The sequence below is a fragment of the Orbicella faveolata genome, unplaced genomic scaffold, assembly GCF_042242905.1.
Source record: "Orbicella faveolata isolate gen_17 unplaced genomic scaffold, um_ofav_v1 contig_2, whole genome shotgun sequence".
In the NCBI taxonomy this organism is placed as follows: domain Eukaryota; kingdom Metazoa; phylum Cnidaria; class Anthozoa; order Scleractinia; family Merulinidae; genus Orbicella; species Orbicella faveolata.
In genome coordinates this window covers 3,364,947-3,385,611 of record NW_028301547.1, presented here as the reverse complement: position 1 = coordinate 3,385,611, position 20,665 = coordinate 3,364,947, and the positions used below count along the sequence as shown (strand labels likewise).

The following is a 20,665-nucleotide window of genomic DNA, read 5'->3' as shown; positions in this document are numbered from 1 at the left end:
AAGAAACAAGGCTAATTAAGATTAGAAAAGATTGAGGTGGTTTGTGAGCCATTAACTTGAGGAGTACTTAGCCGGAAAGTCAGTTCAAGTGCGCGAGGGCTAATCTTTTCCTCCGCTTGTCAGGAACTGACGCAGGCAACAGTAGAAAGTAACCTACTAGAATGAAGGCAGGGCGATAACCTCAGCATAAGAAAAATTTGTATATATTTAGAAAGTGCTCCAACAAGTTTCACTTTTGAGGCAATTAAGATATGCATCGAAAGCAGGAATCATTATTACTTCTATCGAGCTAGAGAGAAGGGTTTTCGACAGAGTCATTAGAGTGATCGAGCTTATCAACTCTACTGTCAACTCAACAAGGTAAAGAGAAAAATTCGTTAAAGCAATTTTGCCAAAATATTTCTTTCTATTTCTCTTGTTTTCTGGTAACACTGATTCCTGAAATTGAAAATACTAGAAAGTGAGTGACGTGACATGTTAATATCGCGTGCTTGTCAAATGACAAAAAGGCGCTATGTATCACATCTGGCGCCAGTGAGGGCGTGAGGTATTTATTTTGGAACGTCTGAAATATCAATGCTGGCCACAAGCCAGAGCTGTAGTCTATTCATTCCAAACGCAACAATCGACACGTCAAAAGATCACGAAACAATCAACTAATGAGTAAGGCTTTGACGGGCACACAAAGGGCATCGTGTTAACAACGTTGTGTGTCTACAGTTAAGTTTTGGCAGGCTAATAGCTATTGTTCTAGAATATTTGCAGTCCACAGACCACAGCTCTGTGTTATATTCCGGTGTTTTACCCGCGGGCAGTTCTATTAATTTCAAGTTATGTAACTGTCGGATGTGCGCTTAGTCACTTACAAAGGACTCCGCTGTTACTTCACGTTTTTCCAGTTTTCAAGCTGTACGGATCAACCGACCATGCAATAATTTTCCGTAGCACATCGCTTTTTAAAAGCAGGCTACGTACTGGTGAATACCAAGGTCAAAACACTTACGTTGGTCTTGTATTCGTTAGGATAAACAAGTAAGACGTTCTGTTATCTGCATTCAGTATATTGATTTTTCAATCTGACCCTGGAATCCAGCCATGAAGTTCACCGAGGATTACGCGGTCTTCGTTCTCTCTCTTTTAATTCCAATCACCGCTGGATTCTATTTTGCCTGCCAAGGAGGAAGACAGAAAACCACAACCGAATTTCTCCTGGCTGATAAGAACCAGAGGAGCTGGCTGATAGCGCTGTCACTTGTAGCTAGTTATTTCTCATCGGTTCTCTTGCTCGGCGCGACTGCTGAAGTGTTCACATATGGTGTACAGTATATTATTTTTGCGTTGTTCTCCTACTGGATTGTGGCAGCTATTGCACATGTTATCTTTATTCCCATGTTCCATCGAGTAAAGATTACTTCAGTAAACGAGGTAAGTTGCGTTTTTCTTTATTGTGTTTCGTCTAAATTTTTTTGTTTAGACTTGATTAATAACAACACGTCCTTTAATGCTAGTGCCGAGCTCTTAGAAAATTTCATGACTACAGTCAGGGAACTTAACCCGAAATTTTCTTTGTTTGGTCTAAATGTAAGCATCTTTTCTAGCTTAAAACGAAAACAAAAACATTAGTTTCCGAGCAAAGAAATATGCACTGTTCGCAAAATTACAGTTGTCATGTCCAATGTCATAAGGTTGACATGTGCCTTCTACATATCAGATGTTTTAAAAGGTTGAATCCAGCGCGTGCCTTTATTGGTCGATTGGTGGTCACGTGCTCATGGTTGAAAAAAAAAAACGTTACCCAGTGACGAATATTGGAAATTTCAGAAATTATTGCCCACGTACACTGCAGACTTGCTTTCGATAACGAAACTGATGAACCCAAAGTTCGGTCATCCTTTTCACGTGCTCATGTAAAATGTGAGCATGTGTTTGCATCGTGACACCAGGTGGAGTGATATTTTTTTTTTTTTTTTGCACTCGCATCCCTAATGCTGAGATAATTGACAAAGGCAACAGCCGCATTAGAAAGACGCTGGAATCCTGGCACACAGCGAAAACGGTCGAGGCCGACGACAATTCGTGCCCCCTGGCGGGACAATATAACATTCTTTTAAACAAACACTAATTTTACACTTTTGGCATTCTCACATTCTTTCACACGTATTCTATTTAATATATGCCATTCGCTTGTTGTATTCAAAAACGTTTAGGTCTATTTTATCATTTCATTTTTGTCCGTCGAAGACAGCAGACTGGCTGTTGAAAGCTCACAACTTTAAACAATTTTACCAGAGAACGTTTTTTACCTCTTTTATAATGAATCCTGGTATCGGATCTTCAATATTTTTACGCATCCCTGATGTCTCGTTTCTGTTAATGATTGAAAACTTGAGCTCTTTGCAAGTCTTTCTTCAGGCATGAATCGAAAAGCACTCGAAGAAAGAGTAAGCTAAGAATGCTTCAGCAATTCTTGCAGTATGCTGCGAAGAATGCGAAAACAAGACAGTTTCTCTTTCTGACCACTTTCTAAATTTTTACATCAATCGAATATCATGCTTTTGTTAGCATGAACTGTAGTTTCGTTTTCTTTCTTTCTGTTCTTTTTTTGGAGAATGTTGTCCAGTATTCTATACCAAAAGAAAGTTTATTTATGTGCATTGTCGAACGTCTTCATCTTGAACTTGGTTATCTTGAACTGCCCGTTATCTCGAGCTCAATAAATCATATCCGCATGATAACGCGTTTTAAAGCTGTTGCTACCGGCCATCTCGATTCCTCTTTATCTGGAACTATTTGTGTGTGTGTGTGTGTGTGTGTGTGTGTGTGTGTGTGTGTGTGTGTGTGTGTGTGTGTGTGTGTGTGTTTCCCTTGAGAGTTCGAGATAGTAGGGTTCAACTGTGACTTATGCATAATTGTGTCTATAATAAATAAGCTAACGATTCAATGACTCATACAAAAGTCAAAATTGTTTATCTACAATCTTCAGACTGTCATAACAGATTACCTCTTATGCTCGGTATCGGGCCTCCGATATTTTTGATTTGGGCTCATCCCTTATCTCATCATTGGAAGCATGTGGCTTTGTTTGTGGAGTGTTAAGAGAGGAATCTTGAAAAAAATATGTTATTACTACCTTCTAACATATACGCACGTTTTATTTTTCACCCTTTTATGGAGTTAAATTCCGCAGAAGAGGAATTCTAACAAGCCCCCGAGGCAAAAACTCTTTGGCTCGTGAGCAGAACCGGTTTTTGTGGGAGGAAAGATTGCGTGACCAAGACCAAAAGGATATCTTCGTAGGAGGATACCTATCGAAACTAGAGTTTCACCATAAATGTTTTTTTAATAACTTCCTTCTTTTATTGCGCAACTTCTTTTATTGCGCAAATACCTCTTCTAAGCGCCGTGGTTCGCTGCACGTGTGGATATTCACAATATTTGGGTGAAGGTCACAAACGAATAAGTCCCCAAATTGAATGCAAACCTAGGCAATGCTAAAGACGACCGCAAAGAAAAAAAAAGAAATTTAATCAAGAAGCCGGAATCAGAGTAAACATTGAACAAGGTTGGAATAAAATGCTACCCAATCATTTTTATTAGGGCTAACACGTTCAGAAGTTTCAATTCGATAACAGAACGATACTCGAGCTGTTCAGCGTACTTTATCAAATACACGTTGTACCAAATACCTAATTATTTCATTTCTTTTGTCTTCTAATCATGTCTGTTACTTTCCCTTCCAATTGCATCATTATCAGCTATATTAAGCACTTAAAAACATCATTTCCTGCTGTATTGAGGGTGTAGCCAGACAATTTCCGCCATGCTTACTTTGCAGTTATAAAGTGGTTGTTGATTTTTATAAATCCAGACTGAACTTTATCCCGCAATGTCCCTCAGTTTCACGTTGTGAGAGGCGTGGTAAAATTATTTGCTGACAATGCTTCTAGCGGCAACAACCCGTTTTCCTTGTTGTTTCCTTGTTGGCAAGACACTTTACTCTAAAGATGTTTAAAGGCTCTACTAAATTGTTATCGGAGGCCGTCTGCAAAAGTTTGGGGGGGGGGGGGTGACCGGGGATAGACTAGCATCCTATCCAGGGAGATCAGGGGGGGGTGGTTATTCTCCATGTCGCTTCATCCAAAGGAAACTCGGGAGCAAAATACTAAAATCACAGGTATATGAACAAACTAGAAAACATAACTGTAAACGTTTGTTTCTTCTCTTCAGTATCTGGAGGCGAGGTTTTCCGTCGGCGTCCGATACATTGGATCACTCCTCTTCACTGTAACTTATGTAAGTATTGCTGTGTGAGTTTTTATTTGTTTTGTGACAAAACCTTTTTCATTCTCTGACGAGACTAATCTGCACGGGTAAAGCCAAGCGGGAAATATTTCGCACGAATTGCGATTTGTTTCACTAAGGACGGACGATAACTTCGACAATCGGAAAAAGGCGAAATACGCGCAGTTCTTGATACTTGAAAGAGCACGTATTGATATCTTGAATTTCTTTTGTTTTGTTTTGTTTTGTTTTGTTTTTTTTTCGCTTAGATTCTTTACCTATGCCTCGTCCTTTACATCCCATCACATGCCATTAATACAGGTAAGATACCAACTGGGTGTAAGATTTAAGGCAAATTTGTCAATACACGATTTCTTTATAATTTAGACTTGGGAAATACTTCGTGTAAAAAGAGCTATAATAACCTTAACATTTATTGACCTTGGCCAGTTTTTTGGTTTCTGATGACAAGTTAAAAAAAAAAAACATAAAGAAAAACTTAAAAAAAAAAACCCACAAATGCGATTTGCGGCTAACGAAAACAAACGCGTGGCTTATTCAGCAATTAGTGACCTGCGATGATGTCGTCTCATGATTTATTGAACTGTTGTTCTTCCTCTCTCCATCATTAGTTGCTGGTGTTCCTTTAGCAGTCGGTATTGTATCCACTGGAATCGTCTGTACTCTTTACGCCGCGCTGGTAAGTTTGTCTAACCTTTCTTTCGTAGTGTGTTTTTCACATCCACTTAAAACAAAAGTTTATTTGATGTATGCATAAGAAAACGTCTAGACTATAGGCTAAGATCGATGTGATCAGACACCATAAGCCAGATAAGACCAACTAATCTTCTCTGTGTTATTTTTTTTCTTAAACTCATGCAGTCGCGTTACAGACAGTCTGAGGAATAAGCCAGCCACGATCGAATACAAAGTCATCATTTAGCTATTTATACAGTTCCGGCTTTATTAGACGCGTGGCTATAGACACGCTTGATTTATTTTTCTAAATCTGGCCAAGAACACGTGATGGTAACGCGACTGATCACATGCAGGATACAGGGCAAACTTTTCGTTAACCTGGCGAATTAGCTGTGGAAACCGACTGTTCTTCGTATTAATCAAATATGACTAACAATTATAAAACCAACTCCCAGTGGCCTTTTGGCTCAATAGCAAAGATAGCACAGGATCCAATCAATCAATCATTTATTTATCCTCAAGGAAATAGAAGCATACTAGTCGCTAGAGTCCCTTTCACACTCGCAGAATAAGAGATCGAGAAATGTTACCGCGCTAGCTGGAGCGAGTTGGAAGTGTGAAAGGATAGGGAAATGGAGGAAGAAGAAATGAGAAGCGCGTTAGCGTTTAGGAGCAAGCGAGAAAGAGAGACAACATGTTGACGCTGCTAACAGCCATAGGATTCTTACACGAATTGGGCTGAAATGAGATGCTCTTATTTATACTGGCATAGTAAGGGACTGGTGCGAATAGATTCGAATCACGTTCACATTTAAGTCTCTTCTTGCATTTTTCCTGTCCTTTCTCGGGTGTAATTGATAACAGTTTTGTTCGCTTGCACTTGCTGATTTTCTGTTGTTTATTTTTAATGACAGGGAGGTCTTAAGGCTGTCGTATGGACTAACGCATTTCACCTCATTCTCATGCTGACGGGACTCATCACGCTGTGCATTATGGGTATCGACACCGCAGGGGGCTTTGGACAAGTGATTGAAGTGAATAAAAAACGAGAGCGGATGACAGTGTTCAAGTGAGTAATGAGAAGATTTTAATTCCTTGTTGCTGAATAATTTTTTGACTACATACCTTGTGTATCCCCTTTCATAGCTTCAATCCGAATCCCACAGTCCGGGACACCTTCTGGACTCTTTCCATCGGAGGAGCCATAACGACCATGCCTGTGTGGACGGTCAGCCAGACAGCTGTCCAGCGGTATATCTCCATCAAGTATGTCAACCTGGCTAGAAGGTGAGCTCTCGGAAAATCCTCTGATTGAAACAAAGAAGGGAAAAAATCGTGAGCCCTCCTCATTTCACGCTTGTCACCGTTAATGTTTTTCCGCGCTTGCCGGTGGTTACAGATTTTCCCGCCCTTTCTGGCGCCTACGTTTTTTTCGCGCACTGGCCAAAGCGGGGATTTCCATGTTCTTCCAGCCTTAGATTTACTGGCTACGTGTTTTCCTGCGCTTGCCACCGGCCGATGTTTACCCTCGCTTCTCACCAGTTACACATTTCCCGGCTCTTGTCACAAGTTTAAATTTTTCTCGCGCTTCGCGACAGAAACATCTTCAGCTCCAAGCTGTAACTGGTTGACTATACAATCTGACATTAAGTGTTTGGCTTTGCGGTTACCTTAGTTTAGTTCTACGACACTTAAGACAAAACAGTTCTCACACCACTCGTAAATGTAACTGTATAACTGATTTAACCCCTCAGGGCTGTATGGATAAGTGTACCAGTGTTGATAGTTATGACTGGCTTAGCGTGTGTGAACGGTCTCGTCATGTACGCTGTGTACGCCAACTGCGATCCCCTGACAGCGGGAGAAATTCAACGCAACGGTCAGGTGCTGCTGTATTACGTCACAGATAAACTTCATCACCTGAAAGGGATGCCGGGATTCATGAGCGCCTGCATATTTGCCGGATCATTGAGGTATCGTATAAATAAACTTAATGGCAGTGATTTTTAAGTATTTAGTACTTTTTTTCCTTTCATATCATAATGTATTCTTCAAATTTATTATTTTTTTTGTGTATTTATATTAGTTCATAGGTGATCTGTTTTTATATGGGGTTTAGGACTCCCTTACAGATTATCCTTTGGCCTTTTTACCATAGATTGTGATAAAAAAATAAATAAATAAAATGATCATTAGTCTCCATTTGGCACGAAAATGTGCTCGGATATTTGTCCGCGGACATTATCTGTTCCGAGAAGCGAACAGTTTTCCAAGAGCGTAGCTCTTATTACGTAAGAGTTAACTGATTTTTACCGTTTTAGACATGTCGGCTTGCCAAACTAGTTTGGGAGGCATGAAATTCAAACTAAGTTCAAACAGCGTTATAGAGGATTAAATTCTCTTTGTTTTAAAACTGTTACTTTAACTTAATTTTCTTCCTAACATTTCCAAAGCTTCTGACCAATCAAGATCTTTGTTTCGCAGCTTCATTTCATCCGGACTGAACTCTCTGTGCCTGGTCATTTTAGAAGATTTTCTCAAGAAGATGTCACGAAAGATGGATGACTTCGATTCCGCGAAAAGCTGCAAACTGTTAAGTTAGTTATTGTTTCGTTATTGTTACACTGAAGTCGTGTTTCTAGCGTGAAAGAAGTCGTGATGTTAATCTGTAAACTCACTTTCTTAATGTATGTCTTCCAGCTGTGTTAATAGGCTGTGTGGTGATCGGAGGCGCGGTCGCTCTTCATCAGGCGGGTGACGTAGTATTGCAGGTGAGTCAAGGTTCCTTTTATGGATGTTCAGTTGATTTGTAAAGAGGTCTTGCTCTCAGACCCCACGTTACCCTTAGTCCGCGACCACAAGTTAGAGGAGACGCTGATATTGGGTACATCCAACCTCGTTCCAAGGTTCTCTCTCCTTTGCCTCCCTCAGCGACAAGGGAGGCCTGAGAACGAGGACTGGGTATATCATTCACATCATTCTCGTTAACCAGAGCTCCTATTAGACGATACACCGCTGAAAAAAAGTACAAAAGGCTCTGCAGACGAAAATGAGCCTCCCACCGCCTCACAGTCATTCAGTCTATGTTTGTCTACGTAAGTACTTCTCATTTAAAAGCACGTCTCCATCGTCACTGTTTATATATTTTTTTTTTAGGTGTTCTCTGGTTTGCTGTATGTTACGGGCGGTCCGTTACTCGGCATCTTCATGCTTGGGCTGCTGATTCCACGAGCTAACAGCAAGGTGAATATCTATTAATTTTTTTTTTTCTGAAAATGCTTTTTATACCTTAACTTTCCAGTCTCGTCACGTATCTCTGCTAATCATAATAAAGAAATGTTCTCAGCCGGTCAATCATGTGCGAAAACTATACCAGCCCCACTCCGATTTCTTTTGCTCTCACCCTAATTTACGCGCGGTCAGAATGCTCTGACTTGCTCGGTAGGGGAACGAAGCTCTCATGGGCTGCATGCCTCCGCTATGAATCATGATCGCAGGCCGGGATCCATACCGGTTTCCACCGTTTTACGGCATTATCGGTCAGATTTTGCATAATGACTCAGAAACCCAGGAAAGGGGACTTTAGGGAGTTTAAATCCAAAACTGATACTGCGGACCACGGCCTCGGACCCCTCTAGAAGCTTGCAACTTCGACGCTCATTGTTTCGGAAATCGGTCGCCGTTTATCCTAGGTCCGCACCTGGATTGTTATACTATACATTATACATGCCTTAAAGGTCATTTTTACTTTTGTAGTCTTTTGAAAACTACTGGCATAAATATTTTTTAATCATTAAAACATTGACAATTTTCACTCCCCCTATAGGGCGCATACCTTGGAGTAGCCAGCGGTCTGGCTATGACAGTGTGGCTTTTCACTGGTGCCCAGCTCTACCCGCCAAATGATTACCGGGGCCCTGTGTGCATTTCAGGGTGCTCCTCTGACGTATTCAACAAGACCCAGGCAGCTATGAACAACGACACTGGAATACATTATCCCATCACGCATCATCATGTGTAAGTCAAAATATTTGAGCTTAAACTGAGGTGAATAATTCAGTTATTGACTTACTTTTTTTTAACGTTTAACGCGTTAACGCGTTTTTTAACGCGATATTATGCCACGTTTCTTACAGTAATCCACTGGCCACATTCTACAGTACGTCGTATTTGTGGTACTGCGCTATTGGTTGGGCAGTCACCATGGTGATAGGCACATTGACAAGTCTGTTGCTAGGTGAGTGATACCATGATGTTGGCATGGCAAATTGATATCAAAGGAGGAGTGAAATATTGGGATTAATACCATGGCATTATGATGTAGTCTGATGTCGTGTTATCCCAGAAACATGAGCAAATTTTTGAAAATATAATTCTGTGGATGGCACCTTGAGTTTTAAGTTTCTCTCAACAGAAACCGAAGACGAAAAGAAAGCAGGCGTAGATCCTAAACTCGTATTTCCACTCAAGTTATGGCTCTTAAGCTGGTTACCAAGCCAACGCGAAAGATGGAATTCGAGTACAGGCCTCCCTCAGTCAGACGACAAAGAGGACTGGGTACAGCTTGGGGAGAGAAAGCGGACGGGGTCTGCAGATCAGGTAAACGGCTACTTCTGAAAGCTTTTTAGAATTTTCGTCTGTAAGTTAGAAAAATCAAAGCGTTGAACTCTTTTCTTAGCTCCCTAATTGGTTATTGGTTTTAACCAATCGAAACAGGCATGCTGCTTTTTGCGGGTTTTCCCACACTTGGCATCGGTCTCATGTTTTCCCGCGCTGTACACTAGCTACATTTTGCTGGGCGGTCTCGTGTTTCCTTCGCACTATACACTAGTTACTTTTTCCCGTGTTTGACATAGGTGTCATGATTTCCCACTCACGTTTCCTCTCGTTTGGCGTCGGTCCCAAGTTTTCCCGCGCTTTACACATGCTTGGCACGGTTTTTTTTCTTCCAGTTCTGATTGGCTCATTCCATTATATATTTCTGCCTGTTGTGATTGGTCCGATGAGATAACCATGCTTTAGTTTTGCGGCATTTATTTGTCCGTGTATTCATTATCTGTTTTCATTTTCAGTTACCAAGAACAGGGACAAGCGAATCCTGGCGAACAAGTTGTGCTTGAAAAAGAACAAAAAAGATCTTAAAGATAACCACGCTAGCAAAGGCAAAGGTTAAATCGATTCAAAAAAGTCACCACGTTATCGAGTCAAATCACCTTACCAGGAATTCCCAAAAACGCAAGAATCACTTCAAAGGTTGCTTTAGGTTGCTTTAGCCTTCGTCGCATGCTGATAGCTATCCCATTAAGATCACCGAAACTTGTGTGAAACAACGCTTGGGATAAATGCAAGAGTTTCTCGACTCCAAAAGAGATGCAAGAACTATCTACATGCATGGTTACCTTCTACAGACGTTCTCGATTACTATTGTAGATAAAGTTTTGATAGAAAGTATTTAACTAGAATTGTGGTCAGATGTCTCGCATGGAAAAATAACTTTCACTCAAAGTAAGATGATAGAGAAAACCAAGTATGTCAGTTGGCAGACTCATACCCAGTCCCTATTTACAGGGCAGATTGGATTGATTCAAAGAGAAAGCAGTCTGGATCAAGTGGAGCATGCAGGGAGTTCTGGGAAGAGTTGGGAAAAGTTTCCTTTGACCCTTCCCATAGCACCCTTCGTGCCTTAATCCACCCTAGTATCCAATCTTCTCTCCCCCCCCCCCCGCAACACGTAAATAGCGACTAGGTACGAGTCTGGTTTGTTGGTAACAAAAAAAAAAAAAACATTCTATTCTTGCACACAGTTTTCATGGTGAATCCCTTGTGTGGGTGACACTTTAAATTCCACAACAAGAGGACTTGGAACACTTTTAGTTTAATATATTTTTTGCAAACGTTATTTATTTACAGTTGGTATATCAGTTTTGTTTTCGCTCACATATGGCCTGGAGATAGGGGAGATTATGAATGTGAAACATTCTAGATTTCTATCTAACGTTCATAATAAGCATGAGTTACAAAGTACTTGTGTTAATTGAACTATTTAGTGAGAGGACCTACACGATTTTCCAAACAGTTGCCTTGCCAACAGTCTGATTAACTCAAGAGCTCTGATCTACAGAATTTATCTTGTCAACATGTTTCCACAATAATTATATTGTCAGCCCAAAATCCCGTACACACAAGAGCACAATTATTTGTTAATTTTACAAACCGTCCAAATTAATTCTTAATTTGTGCCCTGTCCACACTACACCAAAGAACTTTGTAAACACAGCTTTATTTCTACGGCTAGACCCACACCAATCCATCACAAAAACAGAGCTTTTCGTAAAGGCTCTTCAAACAAGAAGAATTTGATTATCGCTGGCTTTGTGTTCAAGTGTGGACAGAGAACATGTTGAAAACAGAGCTTTACAAAAACAATGACATCACAAATCATGTGATTTCCCTGCCAGGCTACAATGGCCTGAGTTTCCCTCAAACACAAATCCAAAATAACAGATTATTGCATTTTCAAATTTCTCCGGCGTAGTGTGGATGGGGCCTTACACACATGTAGTATACAAATTAAACAATTCTGTGCACAATATAATAATTATGCACAGAACAAAGGACTATACACCTTAGTCCAATCTGTAAATAATTGAATTCAAAGAAATTTCTCTGACTACCAAATTGAACTCAGCCTGTGACCTAGTCCAATTTTGTCAGTCTTCCAAATTGTTTACATCCAATTATTTCCAAATTGGACAGCACATCTCATTACGTACACGAATACATCCAGGTGCATAGCAACACCTCTGGCATGAACCACGTGCTCAGTCAAGTTTACGACACTAATAGCACAACCACATTACCCTACTGACTTTCTAGCAAAGATCAAAGGTCGTTCTGTGGCATGTCTGAGAGATGTAGACATGATTTGAGCATGTTGTTAACTAGACAGTCTTGATGAGGTGATGTTATTAGTTACAGTTTGGGTGATTTCCCAGCCGTCAGTTGAAATTCCAGCGTATTTCTCGCCCGAGGAGGGAGGGGAACTCCCATATGCAGAGGTTGGGGATGCTTGTTGCAAAGTTTGAATTAAACCTCTAAAAGAGACCAATCTTGGCATGGCTAAAAGATACCACTTAAAATGGAATAGGCTTGATTACCAGCTGCTGCTCAGGAAAGGAGCCACACTAGTGGACCAGACTCGAGAGGGCAAAATGGCAAAATTTGAGCCTTTAAGTGGAAATAAGAGCACCTCTTTTTAATTAATATTATTTCTTTGAGTGCACCCTAAAAGATACTTTGACACCTAAAAACAGTAGCATTTTATCATCAACACTCTCCTTGATTTACAGTATACCCCTAAGCAAGATGATGATCATCCCCCACCATTTCATATGGGATGCCCCCCTGGGATTTCTTATCCACAGGTGCATCAATAAATTCTAAAGATCTTGGACCTTGGCTTTCTTAAAAAAAAATTGCATCATTTCTGAGCTGACATAACTTTTAAAATGTTGACCAACTCTCAACTTTTAGCCAAACCACACCCAGGCTCTCTATATTATACACTCGATTATATCATGTGTCCCATATCTTTCATGTCCATTCAATGAAACATGACTACTGTCTCTTTAAAGAATGGAGTAAGGCTATTGTACATGTAGATTCCATCTGATAAGACATTAATCCTGAACATTTCAAACAACACTGTAAACTACACTGGACCTGAACATGTAAAAACTTCCTGTTGCCCTCAGTTTTGAATACCCTGCACATAGCCACAAATGTAATTAGAACACTAATGTTATTCAGCTTTTCAGAATTCCATTCCAGCATTAAAATAGTCAGTCGACAAAGACTTGAAACCAAGGTATATTTCTCCCTTTGCTGTAACTCGTACTGGATAAGTAGTGACTGTTATATTCTTCTTAGGTGGAAATTTTAAGCGTCCAGTTTGTAAACAGTACTTCCAGCTGTGCCAGGGACACACGATACATGGTAGCCTTGCCTGCCCAAGCTCTTCAATATCACCAAGATGAAGAGGACCACCTGCAAAGAAATATAATTTTTCTCACAGTACATGAAATTGCAGTCCTGTTAATTGTCATTTGGGTTCAATCATTTATACCTATTGACAGAAAGCTAAGGGTGACAGCCCAAAAACTGCTTTGCTATACGTTATGGCGTACAGAAAAGGGGCTAATGCTCAAAACATCACTAACATCAAAAGCTCAGTACAGTGGTTATCTTTATCAACTTCAAGTAGTTGATTAATATGTAGCTTTTGTAATTGTTCCACTTGTCCACTAATGAAGCAAAAAACTAACAACTTTACCAGAGGACCAACCTACATGTACAAAGCCAGACCGCTTCCTCTGGACTGGTTCATGTGATCCAACCTTGCCCAATCTACACAAGTCAGTTTGCAGTAATGTTTTCAAAAGAGCTGCATCAGTGGAGGTGCACAGTGAATTCATCGTGGTCATGTTGTGAGGACATCATACGCACTACTCACCCATATGTGGACACAGTTCATCAACAGCATACACTGTTCCTTTGAATTTCAACAGCGCAATTTTCTGGTTGTTTACTGTAACCAGTCTCCCTGTACGTCTTCTGGACTTCCTTTTGCCAAGGATCCCTGATGAATACCGTGGTACCTCCTCGACACTGTTCAATGAAACATCACTTGCAAGCTCTGTAAGATCTATCAGCAAGGAACATTAAAAACAATTTTGAGGCAAACAAGTTGACCATTTACAAACATGAGTTGAATTCAGGTCTGCTATGAAAGAACTCCAGCGAGCAGTCAGAATGGGACTTCAACCTGTATCTTCTGGATTTCAAGTCTCGCACTTTGACCGCTCTTACATGCTACCAGATATGCATGAGAATCCTAGATATTTCATAACGTCCTATCGAGCATTGTTTTCCATTATGGCATATGTCTGAATTATCATTTTTTTAATGCGGTAAAATGACAGGGGCAAGAATTGTCCACATATACATGAGAAGAAACACAACACAGACAATCATCCTGAGGCAAGATGCAACCCACTGACTTAACGACTTCACATAATCATCCATGTCTATAAGTTTATATTCAGATTCAACTACTTCATCTTCAGTACCTACAATACCCTCAGGGGTGTAAAAGTTGCTTATTGTCATTAAAAGGTGAAGACATATCAGAATAAGAAAGAGATAAAAAATTAAAAAGGTCGAGACCACCAGTGGCCTTTCATTATCTTCAGCGGGACTTTCAAGGTTGTTCTCCTCTTGCGACTGAAACATACAACAGTCCACAAGGCTTATACTGGCTAAGAGATGTTGCACTGATGGCACTCGAACAACACCATACACCAGCAATGCAAATGTCACAAAGAGATCAAAGATCATGTTGAATTGCAAATGAAAATTAAATTCTGTCACTGCTAATAAGTTCCATGTTGGATTGCAGGCAGAATATGGATAATGTAACATGCACGCCCATGCAAAATAAACAGAATATGATGTGACAATCCCAGCCTGCAGTAGTCCAGTTTCTCTGACTTTGGGATGAATGGAGAGGAGTGAGGCTACAACACACAACAGAACAATTGCTGTGATAAAAATTAAGTTTGTGTAGCAGTCTTTTGAAAAAGTATACGTTGCATAAAAATAAACAACAAGCACCACTGACAATGTGTATAGCAGAGATGTTAAAAGAAGCATGGAGAAATACCACGCATTTGGCCTCGTCGACAGTTCCATTCTCTCCACCCAATAAGCATTTAAAGTTTTTGCCAGATCGATGATTAAAACAAGCTGAATAACCATGACAATAAAACTTCCAATCCAACCCAGATGCATTAGGGCATTGCTTAGATGTCCTTCAGGAATGAGCAGTGACAACAGGATGCTCAAACAAAACAGGTGGAACTTGATAAACCAGAAGCCATTCTCAAGCCAGAGGCTGAAAGTTGTAAACACTGTGAGCTGGCAGTCAATTATGGCCAGAATAAGAAAGAACAATATCATTCCGATATAAATTCTGTAAAGCAGAATGTGTCCAACCAGAATATCACATTTTCCTTGGCTTGTATTCCTGCTACAGTAGTGTGAATGCACCACAAAGAACCTTCGGAGGGTAGGTAAAAATGTCAACATCGATATTAAGACGCCAAACAAAATAAATGCAATGTAAATAAGTCTTCCATGTTTTGGTTTCACAGTCTGAATATCACAAAGGGCCATCCTGTAACCATTAACTCTCCACAAAAAGTGTCCTACTGTGTACAATAATTTTTAGTGACAATTCCAACCATGAAACATGTATTAGTGGCAATTTCAGAACATCTGATCAAATGTCAAGATCTTAAAATAAAGTTCTGGAGTTGAAAGGTTTCTTCAACAATCTCTACAGACTTCAATCAGTACTTGTTTACAAGCCATTGTTATTGCAATCAATGATTCCCACAGAGCTGTGCTGTATGATGAGGCATTTCTTGCAGTGACCAACATGACAGACATCAAAGGGTAACAAACAAGCACCCCAAGGCTGTTTCGCGCACTCTGTGGATTCTCTGAAATGAGATCCATGCAGTCAAACACAATATGTGTCTGACATTTTGATGTTGATACAAGTAGTTCACACTTGGATTAATCAAATGGCAGGAATGAAAAAATACTTTAAAATACCCTTGGAGCTTTTCTAAATTTTCAAGTTTGGTGGTTTAAGATTGTTTTTGACAGGTACCTGTTATTCTATACAAGAAACACACTGGTGACAGGTGCTGTACTAACTGATACTGCCAATCACAGCAAGTTTATTTTAAAAATACTTGTGCTGTATGAATGAAATGCAATTATTACATTACAAGGCAAACAAAACTCTCTTTCACCCTATCAATAAAATTGCTAATGTGGTGTACAGAACATGATGCCCCAAAATCTGTAACAAACCCACTTATGACCTATTGGACCAGAATAGGAGAAGTAGGCGAATAAAGCAATTTTGGACTTTCAGGAAGTGCGCAAACAACTGCTTGTAGGACATGAAATAAATCCACAGTCTAAATTAAAGAAATCAAACTAGCAACGTGATGTTCATTTCATTCAAAACAAACAAAAATAGGACACTAAAAAATGCGAGCCCCACTTCCTCCCCCTGAGCTCTTCTGAAAGTTCCCCAACATGCATCTAAAGGCCTCCATGGAGGTAAGATGGCTTGTTGACAAACTGGCATTTCCGGGAAGATAGTCCCTCACTTAAAATGTAGTCAACAAATCATGCACATAACTCTGATCAACCTGAATTAAACCGATCATATGTTCGTTTGTCCTATAAAGCTGAGCTTCAATAATTTTAGGTGTTTTACATTAACTAAAAGGAAAATAGAACACTTGAATATACATTTCAACGACGTAAGGAAACCCCATATAATTTCAAATGCGTCGATCAGGCTATTATAGCTGGGGAGCTGACCCCTCCGACTTTCGAATTGAATGCTATTCGAATCTTTATAAAACAAGAGATTGAAAGATGTTACTTTTTTAATACCAATCTCTTCAAGTTGTACATCCACGCCTTATATAGAACTACAATACATGAACTTATCTCGTTATCAAACTTTCCCTTTAATTAGACCGCAAGTCTTAAATTATTCAAAACCACGTGTTACGTTCGACTTAGAAGATCTCATCAACATTTACAGCGAGCAGAAGTAAGAAAGACAATGATTCTAGTCACATGTCAACAAAATTACACTGCACAAACCTTCGTATCGGATACCATCGACGAGTAAGTAAAGAGGTTCCTCTGATTTACCCGCAGACTCTTCCATTCAGCGAAAATCTTGAAAAGGAAGACATCTCCCTCGCTACAAGCAGCACTACTTTCCCGCCATCTTGAACAAAACTAACTTGTCCCCAGGACTCTTTCAGTTCGTTTCCATAACGACCGTGCAACTGTTGGTCGCCATGTTTTGAGTGGTATTTGTATTCAACCAGCGCATCACAGAAGACTCGCAAGTTTGAGAGATGAGTTGTGAGAAGAAAGATTTGGAACTAGCTGCTACTCAGCTACATACTGCAAGCTTTTAGAACTGTGAAGAATCCATTCACACGACCAAGATTTGCCATGATGCCGAAATCAAAGAAAAAGGAGAAATTTCAATTCTTGAAGGAAATTCTTGAAGACTCTTCAGCCAGCGACAAGGAGAACGATGGAAAGAAATTCACAACAGAAGCGTCTACACAGAGTGACGGTAGTGCTCAGACAGAAACCGAGAAAAAAGAAAAAGTCAGTGCTGGCCCTGTTGGCAAATACCCAGTGTTGTTTAAGAAAACATGTAGGAATAAAAGTTGTCAAACAAGGCTGTCATCGTTTCCTCTATTTTCACTTCCCGAGGAAACAGAATGGATAAGTGATGAAGACGGAGAGAACAATAAGAAATCCACAACACTGAAAAAGAAACGGAAGCAAAACAAATCGGTTTCTAGAGAGGTAAAGAAAGACAATGTTGTACATCATGACACTGAAACTGATCACATACTTAACAAAGTGAAAAATTCTGATGGTACAAAGAAAAATTTCAGATCAGAGCACCAGCTGAAAGAAACTGATAACCCAGTCTTACAAGCTTGGCTTCATAAAAAGGCCATTGTCGCTCGCAAGCAGAAAAAGCTAGAACGAAAGGAGAAGCGAGCTAAAAGGGCCGCCCTCGAGGAAGAAGCTCGAATTCAAGCAGAAAGGGCCATAGAATCCAGGGAGAAGGTTGGAGACTGGTTAAAAAGGAAACATAAGGAGGCAAGAATGGCTTGGAGAAAGAGCCGCACTAGGGTTACACCTGAACAAGAAGGTTCCACCTCACAGAGGGGTGGTCTTTCCCCACCACCACCTCCTGAGTACAGGGTTGTAAGGAGTTTTAAGTATAGGAAGCCTTCCTCTGGTCACCTAGGCAGTAATGATCATACTAACGATAGAAGCATTTCTGCGAATGGTGCAATCCCAATGACTAGCCCACCTATGTCCTCACCTAATTCCAAAGTTGATTCAAACACCTCAGAAAACACAGCAAATCGTGTCAAACGTCGACCAAAGACTGCTGTTGATCGTACAGAAACTGGGTCACCCTCCCACTCAACAACATCCATGAAGAGACCAAAGACATCAAGAGAAAGATCATTAAAAAATCCCACCGCACAAGCAATAGCTAGTGCATCTGACAAGGGCGCAACTAAAAGAATGCAATCACTGAGTTATGATCAATGGTTGAGAGTTAAACGTGATGCAGACAAAGACAGAATGATACAAAAGAAACGAGACTTGATAGATTCACATCTGCAAGCTGTTATTAAAGAGCTTGGGAAGAAAAGAGTGGAAAAAATCATGTCGCCAAGAAAACAGGTTGATACAGGTCTGAAGAATGTCTCTCGCTCACCAGTCCCTGCCAAGTCAGATACCTCTACAGTAAAGAGAAGCAATCCATACCGATGGGTATTAAGCAAAAAACCCAGACCTGAACCACAAGGCTGCGACTGTCGAGAAAGTCATGGTACTGACAGAACTGCCAGTGGCTTTTGTCACCAACACACAAAAAACAGTGGTGAACCGAAGGATGCAAATGTTGAGGTTCAATCTTCCGAAAAGCCAAAAATTCATGTATGTGAAGAAGTTGACGAAAAATATAATGAACCAAAGCCATCAATTGAAAAGGTTAAAGATATTCTTGATTCAGAGATAAAGAAGCTTAAGGAATCCAGCAAAGGTTTGGGCACAAATGTTGACAAATCCAGCCAACAAACTGTAGATTCATCTACTCTGTCATTATCAGCAGGAGGTGATTCTTCTTTCAAGGAACCCAAGTTGTCAAGGCCTACATCTGCTAGGCCTATGTCTGCAAGATCTCCCTCTGCAAGGCCAGCTACTGCTCAGCCTCCTACTGCACATGCAAGACCGGGTAGTGCATATTTGACAAAAGATCAAGCTAAAAAGATTGCAGCAGACCTTGATGTACTTGGTTTGTGTGACAGTGACCCTGAACAAGAAGAAGAAATCGACACAGAGGCTGGTGTAGATGTTAAACATGATGCAAAATCAACTGTGAGAGAGAACTACTTTGACTATGGAAGTGATGTTGACCCACCCACCATGCAGCCAGCTCAATCTGTCAAGTAACTGAATTCTCCTTCCTATCCCGGAGGGAAAGGGGGGAGTTATGCACAACAAAAAAGGGAAGGGAGGTGCAAATCAGTTACAATTATCTTCTGCAAACATCTCAACCATCTAAAAATATTAAACCCTATGCATGATCAAATAATACATTGATGTTCATCTATATAAATATATCCTTTATTTTCTCACAATAATAAGCCTTCTTTTCTACCCCCTCTGCCCTTTCACTTTAATTTTTACTTCAATACCAGCTGCTAAGCAGTCAGAGACTCACTGGCATAACAGTCAGCCTATTGGCCAGTCCAACTGACATGCTGGCCAGAGTCACTAATAATATTGTGTTTTTGGGCAAGACATTTTGCTCTCACAGTGCAGTTCTTCCACCCAAGAATTTAAATCGGCAAGGCAACCTGATAGGACTCCTTGGCACCATCCTGGGAGGACTAGCCATAGACAATACATTGGTCAGAAAAGCTGCCACAAAATAGAAACGTTTAAAAGATTTTGAATGCCTTATTGAACAATATTTTATCAATTTAATTATAAATTTAAATATAGGTAAAAAAAAAGTTATAAATGTGGGTTGGAGGTATTATTTGTCCAGCCTTGTTCCCCGAGAGGGTGGGAAGAAGAGAAATCCTAGGAATATGTTAACTTTGTTTTACAACCCTGTCAAGAGTGCATTTCAGAAGTAAACAGATATTAAAAGCATCAGTTTGTATAGCAGTTAAAATTTTTTACATACATGTAACAAAACTTATAGTGAGGACACTTGAACTGTGAACACTTTTTATTTGTTTGTACATTGTTTAAGTGACCATAGAACTTGGGCTTTTCCTTTTAACAAGAGTATTAAGTGTTTTTTCACTTTAAAGATGCTAATATTATACATTATATAAAGAGCCTTTATTCTATGGTCATCAAAAAAAAAATTACAAAAAAAATGTCAATTGCTTGTGGTTGGAGTGTCCTTACTGTAAAAAATAAGAATTTTTAACTGTTTTTTTTTTTACTATTTGAAGTAATTATTTACTATATCTTTAGCAGAGGAGACCATTTCATTGCTAGGCTAAGCTCATATATAGGTTACAGTTAGTAGCTTACAGTAGCAGTTTTTTGCTATTTTTTTTAATCGCCTTCACACCCTCATCATGTCTGGCTAAAGCTAACATTCTTTATTAATATTTCAATGGTTTCCAACTGAAATGTTTGTCATAACGGGGAAACTTTTATACAGAGCTCTATTAAACATCCGTTATTCAAGCTTAAACAAATCTACTTGTGTTTACTTAGCAAACAGAAATCCAAACATAATTTCTTGTGAAGCAGAAATTCCTGCCCCCGGTCCTGCCTTGCACATGGCACCACTTCAGTCTAAATGTCTGCGCTGAAGTTTTCTGTTTGTCTGGAACATGTAATACTTTGTACCCTTGTCCTGTTTCTTCTCAGCATAAAATCCCTGTAAGGGCCTGGGTACGAGACCCACCCAAAAAGAGAATATTCAACTTCTGAAGCTTCTGATTAACTATGT

The 20,665-nt window shown here is 39.9% G+C and overlaps 3 protein-coding genes across 4 annotated transcripts; 2 read left to right on the top strand and 1 right to left on the bottom strand.

The window, feature by feature from the left end:
* The first annotated feature begins 232 nt into the window (after window positions 1–232).
* Window positions 233–11,001, top strand: LOC110058250 (sodium-coupled monocarboxylate transporter 1-like). Its single transcript, XM_020764864.2, has 15 exons — window positions 233–360; window positions 1,024–1,425; window positions 4,228–4,293; window positions 4,551–4,602; window positions 4,914–4,981; window positions 5,895–6,049; window positions 6,127–6,267; window positions 6,735–6,953; window positions 7,465–7,577; window positions 7,681–7,751; window positions 8,137–8,223; window positions 8,807–8,997; window positions 9,117–9,217; window positions 9,395–9,579; window positions 10,053–11,001. The coding sequence occupies exons 2-15, from the start codon at window positions 1,096–1,098 to the stop codon at window positions 10,098–10,100; spliced, it is 1,827 nt and encodes a 608-aa protein (XP_020620523.1). The 5' UTR covers window positions 233–360; window positions 1,024–1,095; the 3' UTR covers window positions 10,101–11,001.
* LOC110058313 (putative serine incorporator) lies at window positions 10,840–16,877 on the bottom strand. Of its 2 annotated transcripts, XM_089288839.1 has the most exons (3): window positions 16,735–16,877; window positions 13,493–13,684; window positions 10,840–13,026 (listed from the first exon to the last, which is right to left on the bottom strand). In XM_089288839.1, the coding sequence occupies exons 1-3, from the start codon at window positions 16,799–16,801 to the stop codon at window positions 12,794–12,796; spliced, it is 492 nt and encodes a 163-aa protein (XP_089144965.1). In that variant the 5' UTR covers window positions 16,802–16,877; the 3' UTR covers window positions 10,840–12,793. The 2 variants fall into 2 exon arrangements, with proteins under 2 accessions (XP_089144965.1, XP_020620604.2); XM_020764945.2 differs by lacking the exons at window positions 10,840–13,026; window positions 13,493–13,684 and adding an exon at window positions 13,691–15,542 and having other exon boundaries at window positions 16,735–16,859.
* Window positions 16,876–20,408, top strand: LOC110058312 (uncharacterized). The gene has a single exon (XM_020764944.2). It carries the CDS (start codon window positions 17,098–17,100, stop codon window positions 19,135–19,137), a length of 2,040 nt encoding a protein of 679 aa, XP_020620603.2. The 5' UTR covers window positions 16,876–17,097; the 3' UTR covers window positions 19,138–20,408.
* The last annotated feature ends 257 nt before the right edge of the window (window positions 20,409–20,665 follow it).